The sequence below is a fragment of the Heliangelus exortis genome, chromosome 26, assembly GCF_036169615.1.
Source record: "Heliangelus exortis chromosome 26, bHelExo1.hap1, whole genome shotgun sequence".
NCBI lineage: Eukaryota > Metazoa > Chordata > Aves > Apodiformes > Trochilidae > Heliangelus > Heliangelus exortis.
In genome coordinates this window covers 248,683-261,529 of record NC_092447.1, presented here as the reverse complement: position 1 = coordinate 261,529, position 12,847 = coordinate 248,683, and the positions used below count along the sequence as shown (strand labels likewise).

Here is a 12,847-nt window from a genome sequence, read left to right as displayed (position 1 = left end):
TGCGTGTGACACCGACAGGGTGAGGCCCCGCCCTGGCCAATGGGAGAGAAAGGTCCCGTCGATCCCGCTTCCGGCTCTCCTTGACGTGGCCCAATCAGGGCGCGCGGTCGGCGAGGATTGGCGCGCGGGGCCCGGCTCTGCCGCCCGCGCCAATGAGCTCGCGCCGCGTCCGGGCAGGGGGTTGCGCGAGACGCCGGGGCCGCAGCCGCCAGAGCGCCGGGACGGGCCCAGGATGGTTCCGAGGCCCTGCCGGACCATGGGGCCCTGTTGGGCCATGGCCTGCCTGCTGCTTGCCTGCCGCCTGCCCGCCGCCGGTACGACCGACACCTCCCGCCTGGGTCTGCCGGCCGCCCCCTGCGAGCCGCCTCGCCGGCTTTACCCCTTCACCCCCGCCCCGGGCCAGGCCTCGCGCAGCTCGGTACCGGCGCTGACCGGCGGTGTTTGCTTTCCTCGCAGAGCCCGTGGCGGTGATGTCGGTGGACGTAGGCAGCGAGTCGATGAAGATCGCCATCGTCAAGCCTGGCGTGCCTATGGAGATTGTCCTCAACAAGTGAGTGCGTCTTCCTGTGGAAGGACGGCGGCCGGTATCCCCGGGATATCGTGGGTGCTTCTGCCTGAGTTATCGGGGCTGTAAACAACCCCAGAGATGCCGTAAGGAGGCAGCACTTTGGATAACGAGGGTCCCATTAATTACTGATGTTCCTCTGAGGGGACGTCCCCTCCTCAGGTGTGGGGGTCTCTGCTTTGCCCCCTGCCACTGCCCAGCAGCTGTGCAGTTTCGTGCAGGTGTTTACGTTTTAACCTTAGCAGATTAAAAATCTACAATCCTGAGGTGTCTAATCTCACCTTGGTTAAGCTCTGGGGTCTTGAGAACTAGCAGCTGAAAGCTGTGAGGTTACAGGTGTGTTGTGGTTCAACCTGAAAGGATGCAGTGTCCCTTTCCTGATGAGGTAAGAGCCTGATTCTCAGTTTTTACTCGGGGAACCTGGAGATAGGTTTGTTTTTCTGCAGCTGCTCAGAACCACTCCTTGTCTGTGAAGCAGATAAAGCTGTGCTTTCACTTGGCTGCTCTCATTGCAGCTCGACACTTAGACACCAGATGGAAAGAGAGGTGGATGGTCAGGAATGTCCTTGTTTTCTGTGAGTCTGGACTTGAGAGAGAATAATCTGATGGCTCGCCCCGCTCCCTGTAGCTTGGCAGTCATTGATAGAAGGAGAGATCTGTCTTGCCTTGCTTGCTGGTGGAGGAGAGCAAAAATAAAGCAACTTAATTTTTGTAGCCTTGCATTATAGAATAAATAACATGTACTGAGGCTTCTGGAGGTGGGTGGTGTACGCTGAGCTTTGTGCATAATTTCAGGATATTTCATATTGAAATACGCACTGCCTGTGTCATGATGAACATCAGGAGGTAGGAAAGCCCTATAGGGAGGTATGGCTGTTGCAGCCCCTCAGGTATGCAGAGCTCACCTTCCTGCAGCTGTTATCTCAGGGCGTCTCATGGTGTCTCTGAAGTGGAAGCAAGGCCTGTTCTCACCAGGCACTCTGTGTTCAATGCCCACCTGCTCTGACCATTTTTTTGGTCTCTTCCCACACAGGGAGTCACGAAGGAAAACTCCAGTGGCTGTTTCTTTGAAGGAGAATGAACGTCTCTTTGGTGACAGTGCCCTAGGAATGGTAAGAGTTCTTGTTTCTCTACCTGCAGTTCATGTATGGAGAACTTCTGTTCCTGCTGCTGGGTTCTTCACCTGAGCTGCCAAATTTTATCTCTTGTCCTGCACTTCTTTTCTTGTCTCCTTGGGATGTTGCTAGCTCTTTGCATGCATCTTTGATCCATCTTTGCATCATGTGCTCCTAACCCCTGGAACAAATGCATTTCATCCCATAGCTAAGGAGAGGTTAGTTTGACAGGAGGTCAAAGCCCAGGAGGTGCAGCTGGGTGATGTGCTTTTTCTTTCCACAGTCTATAAGGACCCCCAAGGTGGCATTCAGGTACTTCCAGGACCTGCTGGGTAAGCGGATTGACAACCCCCATGTGGCACTATACCGGTCCCGGTTCCCAGAGCATGAACTGGTGAAGGATGAGAAGAGGCAGACTGTTATTTTCAAGCTGTCCGAGTGAGTGGCTGCTTTTGGGCTCATGTGGCCCAGATTTTGGCTGCCAGGCTTCCACTACTGACTGTTGTGATTTTCTTGCCTATCTCTCATAGAACAGTACAGTATTCTCCAGAGGAGATGCTGGGGATGGTCCTGAACTATTCGCGTGGTCTGGCTGAGGAGTTTGCAGGTTGGAAGGATTTGGCTGTTTCTTAAAGTATTTTTGTGTGCGATGTGAGAGCTTAGGCATCTAAAAACCCACAGATTTTTACACAGAGGATGTGGGTCTCTCCAGATGCAGGCTGTAAGCAAGACTTAGCAACTGTCAGGTTGTAATTTGTTGCTAATATGATGCAAGTTTGGGGTCTTAATCCTGTTCTTGGGGGCAGGCACCCCAGATCCTGGCAGCCTTGCAAATGCAGGAGCAGCGTCTGGAGGGAGAGGTGTAAGTTTCCTCCCTTGTGCATGCAAATAGAGCAGAGGCATCTTGGCAGGTGACTGCAGGGGAAGGCAGAAGTGGTTCTTGTCTGGATGGAGCCTTGCTGCAAGAGCTGAGCTGCCACTAAAGAGCAAAACTTGCCTCTGCTGTGAAGCTTGCTTGCAGATTTGTGTGTTCTCCCTACTGAGCTGCTATTGGAATAACAGTGATGAAAAGGGGGCGGATTTCATTGCCGTGTTTGGCTTGCATTGTTACTAGGAGGTTGTGTGCTTGGTTAGCAATACCAACACCAGTCCAAAGGCCTTTTGCTCTGGAGAGTGAACGTAATCCAGTGGTAAAACAATGCTCTGTGGTGGCAATACTGGGGAAAATCTGTGGCATCACAGAGCATTTGAAAGCATCCCAACATGTGAAAGAGAGGTTGGGAAAATGCGCAAAGTCTGCATGGTGTCAGCAGGACACAGATTTGTCCGTAATGATCCTGGCTGCTGAAGCTGCCTTAGGATCACATTCTGTTGGAATCCTTACCTTGGCTCTTCTGGCTTTGCTACTATCACCCCGGAATAAGGAGCCTGATGGAAAACCACATCCCTTGCCCTCTTTCAGAGCAGCCCATCAAGGACGCAGTGATCACTGTCCCTGCCTACTTCAACCAGGCAGAGAGGAGGGCAGTCCTGCATGCTGCCCACATGGCTGACCTGAAGGTGCTGCAGTTGATCAATGACAATACGGCCGTGGCACTTAACTATGGTGTCTTCAGGAGGAAAGACATCAACGCCACTGCCCAGGTAGGTGCAGCCGTGAGAGCAGTGGGTCTCTGCAAGTGCCTGCCTTGGGGAGAGAAAGTGCTGCAGAGGACATCAAAGGGACTTAACTGTGAGGAAGTCTCCTCTGCTTTCACATGCTCGTCAACAAGAGGAAGTGGTGAAGCCCTGTGACTCTGTGTGGCAAAGCCTGAAAGCTTCTGGAGTGAGGGAAGGTGCTTAGAATTTCCCATTTTGTAAACCTGTGTTTGTTCCTTGCTCACCAGCCCAGGGGGGGAACAACATTAGTGTTGGAAGACTGACTCTTAAATACTCGATTTTCCTGAAGTTGAAGGAGCTTTTAAAGAGCAAAGCTTTGTTTTCTGGTCTGTGAAATGGATGAAAGGTTCTGGTCTGCTTGTGTCAGGCATGACCCTGAACATCTCCTTGTTCCTTGACCGAAGTACCAGTCCCGTGACTGTGGTGTAAAGCCAGGCCAGGGAGTGGAGAGTCTGGGTCTGTGTCAAGTTCAGACAGCTATAGGTTCTGTCCTTGTTCATGGGGCATATCTGGGTGTTTCTGCTTCACTATCCCAACTTCTCTTTTCAGAATATCATGTTTTATGACATGGGAGCAGGAAGCACTGTGTGCACTATTGTTACATATCAGACAGTGAAAACTAAGGACTCAGGAACCCAGCCACAGTTGCAGATCCTGGGAATTGGGTAAGAATTCAACACAAATCACACAAAACCCCCAGGTCTCAGGAAAGAAACCATTTGTTTCACAGTCTCTTCTACTTGTGCAAAGTCAGTGGCAGAGTGGGAAGTTTGTAATAATTGGTAATGATTAGTTGAGGGTGATTCTGGCATTGCTGCCTAGTGCAGAAGGTAACTGTGGACTTTCAGGAGGCAGCCAGGATACTTACCTTGCCTCAGGTTTGCTTTTCTTGCAGCCTTAAGCTCTTTTGGCGTAATTACATTTCCTTCAATCTTATAGAAATAGATTGTTTCAATATGAAAAGCAGACTGTCTTTCTGGAGAGCAATGAAAATGCTGTGCAGTTATGCATTTGCCAGATAAGGAGGGGGAAGCTGTGAACCTCCAGCCCAGTGGTTTTTTTAAGTCCAAAACATTTCATATTGCTGTTTCTAAGATAATACCTGGGACCTGAGGCAGTTATCCTTTGGCTTCGGCTGTCTGTAACGTACTTGGCAATAAGGGCTTTACCATAAATGTAACAGTTTCTGGCTCAGAGGTTGCTGTGGTGGTGAATCTTCTGTTCTTTTGTCTCATTATAATTAGAACAACCATTATTCTTCCACCATGAACCACAGCTGATAGGACTGCAGCTACATTTGGGTGCTTGCTGCTCTGCATTTTTGTGAAATAATACAGAAAGTGTGTTTGTTTGTATTTCAGCTTGGTCTGAGCTGTTACATCTCAGTTTTGTTCTTTTGCTCAGGTTTGACCGTACCCTTGGAGGCTTAGAGATGGAGCTTCGTCTCCGGGACTATTTGGCAAAACTCTTTAACAGTCAGCACCCTTCCAAAGACGTCCAGAAGAATCCCCGGGCCATGGCCAAGCTACTGAAAGAGGCCAACCGCCTGAAGACCGTCCTGAGCGCTAACGCTGACCACGTGGCACAGGTCTGACCTCCTGTCTCAGGGTTCCTGCTCTTTTTACAGCTGAGGGTAGGGTAGGATGAGGGCTGAACACTCCTGCTGTTTTGGGGTGGTGGTGGCACTGTTATTGCTCTCAGCTTGTGCCTTCTTGGTGTCACTGGTGGATTGGAGAAGAGATAGTGGTATGAAGCCTGATAAATCAGCTGTCACTGATACATTCCTGTTCCATCCTCAGTCACCTTAGTGATGGCAAAGTTCCCAGGAGTATTAAGGGACCTGGAACTTCCTGCACACTGGGCACGCCAGGCAAGGGTTTGGCTTGGAGAATGCTCCGCCAGTAGTTTCATTCCATCTTTTGTTTTCTGGGCAGATTGAGGGACTACTGGATGACATAGACTTCAAGGCCAAGGTCTCAAGGCAAGAATTTGAGGATTTGTGCTCTGACTTGTTCCAGCGAGTCCCAGGACCCGTGCAGCAGGCTCTGAGCAGCGCAGAGATAAACATGGTAGGTTTCAGAACATGCATTAAAACCACTGAAGTGTCTGTATGGAGCTGCTGTCACATCATGACCAAGACATGGGTGATGGTGTAATTGAAGATGCAGAATGTCCCCTGCTGTAGAGGAGCAGGGTTGCTGCAGCAGTTTGGGTACTTGATGCAGTGTCAAGCAGGAGCTCCCTGTGCTACCCACCAGAAGCAAAAGGCATGGAAGAAGGATTTCTTTCTGTTGAAAAACTTTACTCTTGAGCTGGAGGTTTGAAATACTGATTTTTTTTTTTTTTTTTGTCTTTTATCTCTGATACTGGTTCTGGTCTCACTGGAAGTTTTAGCACAAAGTGCCTGGAAGCAGAATGATTGCTGATGCTCAGTCTGCTCCCTTTAGCAGCCCTGTTGCACACTGCAGTCTGACCAAAGGCAGTGCAGTGATTTGAAGAGACTTGCTGCCTTCCTGAATGCTCACTTTCCAGGGCACTCTTGAGCATTTTTTGGCTCTAATATTCAGTGCCAGACACTGAGTCCTCTCTTGGAGTCTGGGTTTCTGTATGTTCTGATCCATCTCTCTGTGACCATCACTGGCTCCTCTGGCACTGAGCTGTAGTGTGTCTGATTATGACTTGGGTCCCACATTTCAAGTTACTTGAAGCAGAGGTTGTGTTGTCCATGTTGGACAGACTCGACCCCGGGTTCCCCATGCTGCCATCATTTGTGTCAACCTGTCTCAGGCCTCTGATGTCACAGAACACCACAGGGCAGGGGTGCATGGTGACTAGGGAAGGCGTGCTGGGGAGCCCTGAACTTAGCTTTCTGAAGTTGCTTCCTCAAGACAAGGTGCCTGTTTCAAACCCTAGGATGGAATTGACCAGGTGATTCTAGTTGGTGGTGCCACACGGGTCCCCAAGGTGCAGGAGGTTTTGCTGAAAGCTGTGGGCAAGTGAGTATGTGAGGTCCCTTTCTAGTCTGTCTCTTGTTGACAATTCACTATTTGAGGCAGCGGTGGCAAAGCTGATATTTGTTGCTCTTCACTTTGTAGAGAAGAACTGGGCAAGAACATCAATGCGGATGAGGCTGCTGCCATGGGTGCAGTGTACCAGGCAGCGGCTCTGAGCAAAGCCTTTAAGGTGAAGCCTTTCATTGTTCGGGATGCTGCTGTGTTCCCCATCCAGGTAACACTTGGTTCTCTTGTGCAAGGTGTGGGTAAGTGGGACTGCTGGGAGAAACCTCTGGGTGCCCTCTTGTGTTCCTTGGAGTAAGGAAATTGCAGAGATTATTCTGCCAATCTAGCATAGAAAGCAGAGGGAAGTCAGCCCCAGTGTTTGAAGTGTTGTATCCAGAAAGCACATAGAAATATCTATTGGGAAATACTTGCCTTTCCCCCACGTTTGTCACAAGCTGGAACAACCAAACACTGCAGAAGCCCTTGACAAGAAGACAGAGAAGGTTTGCAGTTGGTGACTTATGTTTTCTGTTTGTGATGCAGGTGGAGTTCACTCGTGAAGTTGAGGAGGACCATAAATCCAGGAGTTTGAAGCACAATAAGAGGATCTTGTTCCAGCGCATGGCGCCCTATCCACAGCGCAAAGTTATCACTTTCAACCGCTACACAGATGACTTTGAGTTCTATGTCAACTACGGAGATCTGACCTTCCTGAACCAGGATGACCTGCGGTGAGTGAGGCAGGTACTTGGGCAGAGAGCCCCAGAGCAGAACAACATGTCCAGACAGAAAATTGTATTGCCAGGCAGAGCCATGAGTCCAACTGGCCACCAGCATTTATTTCCAGATCTTGGTAGAAACAACTTGCAGCAGTTGTCATCACCACAGACATGGCTGTGAGAAGTGGTTGGCTGTTCTGCAGCATTGTTATCCTGAGGTTTCTCTCTGCTTTTGTCCCTTTGTCATCAGGATTTTTGGTTCTCTCAATCTCACTACTGTGAGATTAAAGGGTGTTGGGGACAGTTTCAAGAAGCACTCGGATTATGAATCCAAAGGCATCAAAGCTCACTTCAACATGGATGAGAGTGGAGTGCTGAGTCTTGACCGGGTAAGCACCAGGCTGCTGTGGGGTTTGTCTGCCTGTGTGTTCTGGTCTCTGCTAAAAACTAACACTGTGCCTCCCTCTCCAAGGTGGAGTCTGTGTTTGAGATCTTGGTGGAAGACAAGCTGGAGGAGGAGTCCACACTGACAAGTAAATGTTTTGAACTGCCTTTTATCTCTAGTGGCTGACACAGCCACCATAGCTGCTTGTGTCAGGAGGTCTGTCCTGGAGAGAAGTCCTGCAGCCACAGCCCACAGCATTCTTGCTTCTCGTGGTCTGGGTGTGATGCCCTTTGCATTGCTTGGGTTTTAGAGCAGACTTCCCTCCAGAGAGGAGTTGGAAATCTGTGTTTAGAGGTACAGGGACAGCTAATACAGCCATAGGTTGAAGCTTGAGGCTTTTTAGTTGAAATGACAAATTTCAGGTCATGTTCTAGCAGAGGTGAAGGCCCCATTTTTCTGTGCACACAAAAATATCAAGTGAGGTTAGGGGAAGTAAGAGTTTCTGGAGTGCATGTAGCCAACCACTACATGCAAGAAAGAACATTCTTCTATCATGACGGTGGTGAGGGGAAACAGTGAGAGCTGAAGACTGCTTCCTTCCTCCCCTGGATACACAGTATTCTGGATTTTCTTGTCTCCCATCGATAGAACTTGGAAACACCATCTCAAGCCTGTTTGGGGGTGGTGGCCCTGCACCTGAGACTGGAGACAACCTGACAGACTTGGTCCAGGTGAGCCCTGGGGTGATTGTTATGGACCTTCTAAGGAGACAGTGATTAATTAAGGGTGTCTGGCAGCGTGTTAGAGAATTCTCTTCTGTTAAACATTTGCATGGAATTTATAATTAAAAGCACTGTTTTGGTTTCCCCTTTACTTGCCTGTTGTGACCAGGAAGAGGAAGAGGCCCTGGCAGAAGCAGGTAAAGAGGAACAGGAGGAGAAACAAGACCAGAAAGGCAGCCCAGAACATCTCAGTGAACAGAAGGGAGAGGAGAAAAAGCCATCTCCAGGTCAGTCAGAAACTGTTCCTCCAAAAGCAGAGTCACAGAAGAAGGAAGAAGGAGAGAAATCAGAGTCTCAGGTGAGTATCAGGTTGAAGAAATGGGACTGTGGTTTCGGTGTCTGAGAAATGGAATTTTCTTGGTGGAATACTTTTTTCCTGGTTGGTGTCTTTTCTGGTCAAAAGTTCCAAAAACTGCACATCTGCTACCTTGCCTGAGAATGCATTTTCCCTGTTACAGGATTCCAAAGAAAACAGAGAAGGTGCAAAAGAGGAAGAACCGTCCAAAACGTTCAGTGACAGCACAGTTACCAAAACAGAGGAAGAGAAAAAAATCAAAACACCCAAGAAGCAGAAGCTTGTCCATGAGATCATCATGGAGATGGATGTAAATGATGTGCCTGACCTGCTGGAGGATGAACTGAAGAGCTCGATGAAAAAGTAAGTTTGAAATTGCTCTCTCTTAGGTTAAAGCTCCTGATAAGGGAAGTGAATGGCTTTGGAGCAGTGGTAGCTCACGTAGATCCGTTGTCTTCTGAAGCTGATGTAGATGCTGTGGTGCTCATCTAAAGGCACTTGCTACCTTTGATTTCTGTTCTTTTCATGTTAGACTCCAAGACTTGACAGTCAGAGACCTAGAGAAACAGGAAAGAGAAAAATCAGCCAACAGCTTGGAGTCTTTCATCTTTGAGACCCAGGTAAGAGAGGGATAGAAAGAAGCGAGGATCTTGTAGAGCAGATGGAAGTGTCCTATGCACCTTGGCTGATTGGAATGCAGGGGAGCTGTTTGAGCTGGGAGAGGCAGATTGAACAGCCCGGCTTTCATCTTCAGTTTCTTTTTCTGCCACCATTAGGCTTCCCAGAGCCCCTGTGGACTGGGGAGGTTTCTTCAATACAAAATGAATGCATTCCTTCAGCATGTCTAGAATGTTGAACTTAGAGTTTCCAGTCTCCCTTACATGCACTGACCTCTGCGTTTTGGGACTGTAAAGCTCCAGCTTCTTGATAACTGACATACAGTAAAGGCAGCTAATATCAAGCATGTGTGAAATGATGGCTGTTGCAGCTTTACCATCACATACCTGGTGTGTGTCTGTATACCTGGTGTGTTACTTGGTAACCTAACACTAGGAGCAGCATCTCAGCTCTGGGAGGGTCAGAGGAGAATCTTGTGGCGAGGGCAAGCAGCACCCCCACTGCAAGTGTTTGACCTTGACCATGTTACTAGTTGTTTAATGCTTCCATGCTCACTGATATTTGACAGGAGTGGGTGCTCTGTTTTTTCCAGGACAAGCTTTACCAAGAGGAGTATCAGTTTGTCTCTACAGAGGAGCAGAGAGAAGAAATTTCCAGGAAGCTTAGTGAGGCTTCCAGTTGGATGGAGGAGGAGGGCTACACAGCTGCAACTAAGGTACTGCTGTGGGTAGTCCAGGGTGCTGTCACTAAGGTGGAAATGACCACACAGGCTGGCAGGTTATTGTTCCACCTTCATCCTTTATAGTTCTGTTCTTGAAAGTGTTTTGCTTCCTTGGTGCTTGATGCACAGAGCAAAAGATGAAGCTTTTGCTGCCATGGGTGCACTTCAGTACCACTTCAGTACTAACCAATTGATTCCACCTAAAGCTTAGTCACATGGCGTTTTACTGCACTGAAACAGTATATGAAATAGAGAGAACAACAGAAACTATGTTTTTAACTTCTGAGGTTTACAACATTAGACAATGGGCCAACTAATTGTCTCTTTTCCCCTCTCCCCCATTTACAGGAGCTGAAGGACAAGCTTTTGGAGCTGAAAAAGCTTTGTAGGAACCTCTTCTTCCGTGTAGAGGAGAGGAGAAAGTGGCCGGAACGCCTGTCTGCCTTGGAAAGTCTGCTCAACCACTCGACCATCTTTCTCAAGTAAGAGCAAAATGTTGGGAAGGAGGGTTTTGCAATGATAGTGTACACAAAGTAAACAGAACGTGACCAGATTGAACATGGTCTGAAAGGCACTGGTGCTTCTTGAGAGAAGGCAACCCAGCCCTGCTTACTGGTACTTAGTCCTACTGAACCTGTTCTCAGGAGCACATGAACTCTGTTTGAACTGGAGGGATTGGAGGTACACACTGTTTGCAATCAGTTTTCCCTCTTGCTCCTATGGCCTCAGTGTTTTCTGTCTTCCCTGTTTTTCTCATCTTGTGATAGCTGCATTTGCTGTCTCTGAAACAGAGGCTGATTTCAGACTCTTTCCTGCAGATGCAAGAGATAAAAATGTCAGATGTACTAACTGGTGTGTTCAGTGGCTAGTTGTTTTGATAACTGGAGTCCTAAATATGGAGTTGCCAAGTTACAGCCTGTTTGGTTTAACAGAAATAAATGTTATTCTTATCTTTCAGGGGAGCCCGAATGATTCCAGAGTCTGACCAGATATTCACAGAAGTGGAACTGAGTACACTGGAAAAAGCAATCAACGAAACAATGGTAATTAAGAACGAAGATTTTCCTGGGGAGAGTGAGGGGGCAATTTGGGTTGTGTTTCCTGTCCAAAGTAATGGGTCCCTGTACTTTCACTCAAGGTCATGGACTAGAGCTTGCATGTCTGGTTTTCCTGCCACTGTCAAATATATCCTGTGTTTGGGTGTTTTCTAATGCCCAGCTTGACCCCCAGGTGCTTTGAGGAATAATGGTCCTTGTGCTGCCTGTGGACAGTTGCCTCCAGGAGGGATGGAGTAGACCAATAATCTCACTGCAGCTGCTGGGGTTTGAGGGTTCTGCCTCTTTGTTTTGTCTCATGTCTGGATAAGGAAGAGGCTATTGGAAATGCAACAGGGAGCAGCATTATCCTGAGTTAGAAGGCCCAGGACTTAAAGATGTAGATACCGAAGCATCCAAAAAGCACCTCTTCCCTCTCATCCCACAGACCTGGAAAAATGAGACAGTGGCTGAACAGAACAAGCTGTCTCCAACTGACAAGCCAATCCTGCTCTCCAAAGACATAGAGCTGAAGATAGCAGCCCTGGACAGGGAAGTACAGTATCTGTTGAATAAGGCCAAGTTTGCAAAGCCCAAACCCAAAAAGAACACCACCACAAAACCTGAGTCAGGCAAGAATGCTACAGCAAGCTCCGAGACTGAGAACACTATCCCTCCCACGGAGGGGAAACAGGAAGGTAAGGAGTGGGTGGGGAGTCTTGTGTACAACTCCTAGCATATAAGTACCCCATGTTACACACTCCCATATCTGCCTTGAGTGAACGGACAGCAGACAAGTAAGTGAACATCATGGTTAACTGTAAGTTCAACTGATCAATTGATCCTCGTAGTTTTCAAGGACAGATGGGAAAATTTAGGTGTGGCAGTGTCCTTCCTCCCCCCCTCTCCCCATTTGTTTGTTTTCTTTTCTTTTAAGGAACAGAAAGTATTGTAAACTTCCTAGGGTGGTTGGTTAGTATGGGGCTGGTTGGTTGCCTGGGAGGGAAGATAAGCCATCAGTTCCTTTCTGGTTGTCCAGGGCAAGTATTCAAGGTCATGTCCTATATCAAGGAACAGAATGAGCTGTTGATGAGAAACATTTGGGGTTTAGATGGACTCCAGAAAAAAACTAATCACTTGGGACAGCTCTGTGAGGTCCTCAGGTTCTGAATGCCCTGGTTCTTTCCAGTCCAGCCTGCTGTTTGACAGCAGTGTTCCCTGCCATCTCCTCTGTCCTTGCCTCCCTGCACCTCCTCTTCTGTAAATTCTCCCTTAGCTTTTGTGCTGTTTCTTTCTGCTTTGATTACAGACAAATCTGAGGATATCGGTCCAGCCAAGGAGCCTCCTACAGCAGAGAAAATAGCAGTAGATGATGAGCCTGGATCAGACTCTGGTGCGTAAATGTTTGTCTGGAGCTTGCCCTATCTAGGAGGGCAGTCTGTCTGTGTGCTTCTTTCTGCTCCCCTGCCTTCTGCACCAGAGGCAGGGTTCAGTGGAATATTTAGTGGATGTCAGGGACTTTCAGTGCTGCTGCATATGCTGAAACTGCTACCATGTGTAACTGAGTTTACTTCCATTGCACAGGGTCCAAAAGAGAGAAGAAGACAGAAGCTGGAGGGGAAAGCAGGAAAAACGATGAGTTGTAATACCCCTGAAATCCTGCTAGTGTCAACATCTATTTATTTCATGATTACTTTCTTGTTTTTATAATGGACCTGGTTAGTCATGATGTCAATGGAATACAACAAAGAGTCTGACAACAACATGGGATAGAGATGTAAATTTTATTTTTTTTTCTTGGGAATTTTGCCACTGCTAACTTAGTGAATTGGATTTTGTTTTCCTTCTGTGTTTCAAGGTGGCAGTATGGCCACCAAGAATTGTCTATTTCAGTCACCACAGTGACTTTTCTGTGGAGGGAAAGCAGTAAGGTAACAACTTGAGCTTTAGGAGGT

General features: G+C 48.1%; 1 protein-coding gene across 1 annotated transcript; it reads left to right on the top strand.

The window, feature by feature from the left end:
- Positions 1 to 94: 94 nt before the first annotated feature.
- Positions 95 to 12,657, top strand: HYOU1 (hypoxia up-regulated 1). The gene is made up of 24 exons (XM_071726766.1): positions 95 to 314; positions 457 to 550; positions 1,599 to 1,677; positions 1,964 to 2,118; positions 2,211 to 2,287; positions 3,143 to 3,324; positions 3,889 to 4,004; positions 4,744 to 4,927; positions 5,274 to 5,408; positions 6,253 to 6,335; positions 6,435 to 6,567; positions 6,882 to 7,069; positions 7,308 to 7,446; positions 7,530 to 7,590; positions 8,091 to 8,173; positions 8,334 to 8,522; positions 8,683 to 8,882; positions 9,052 to 9,139; positions 9,730 to 9,852; positions 10,207 to 10,340; positions 10,817 to 10,901; positions 11,341 to 11,590; positions 12,202 to 12,285; positions 12,477 to 12,657. Exons 1-24 carry the CDS (start codon positions 233 to 235, stop codon positions 12,536 to 12,538), a joined length of 3,006 nt encoding a protein of 1,001 aa, XP_071582867.1. The 5' UTR covers positions 95 to 232; the 3' UTR covers positions 12,539 to 12,657.
- Positions 12,658 to 12,847: the final 190 nt, after the last annotated feature.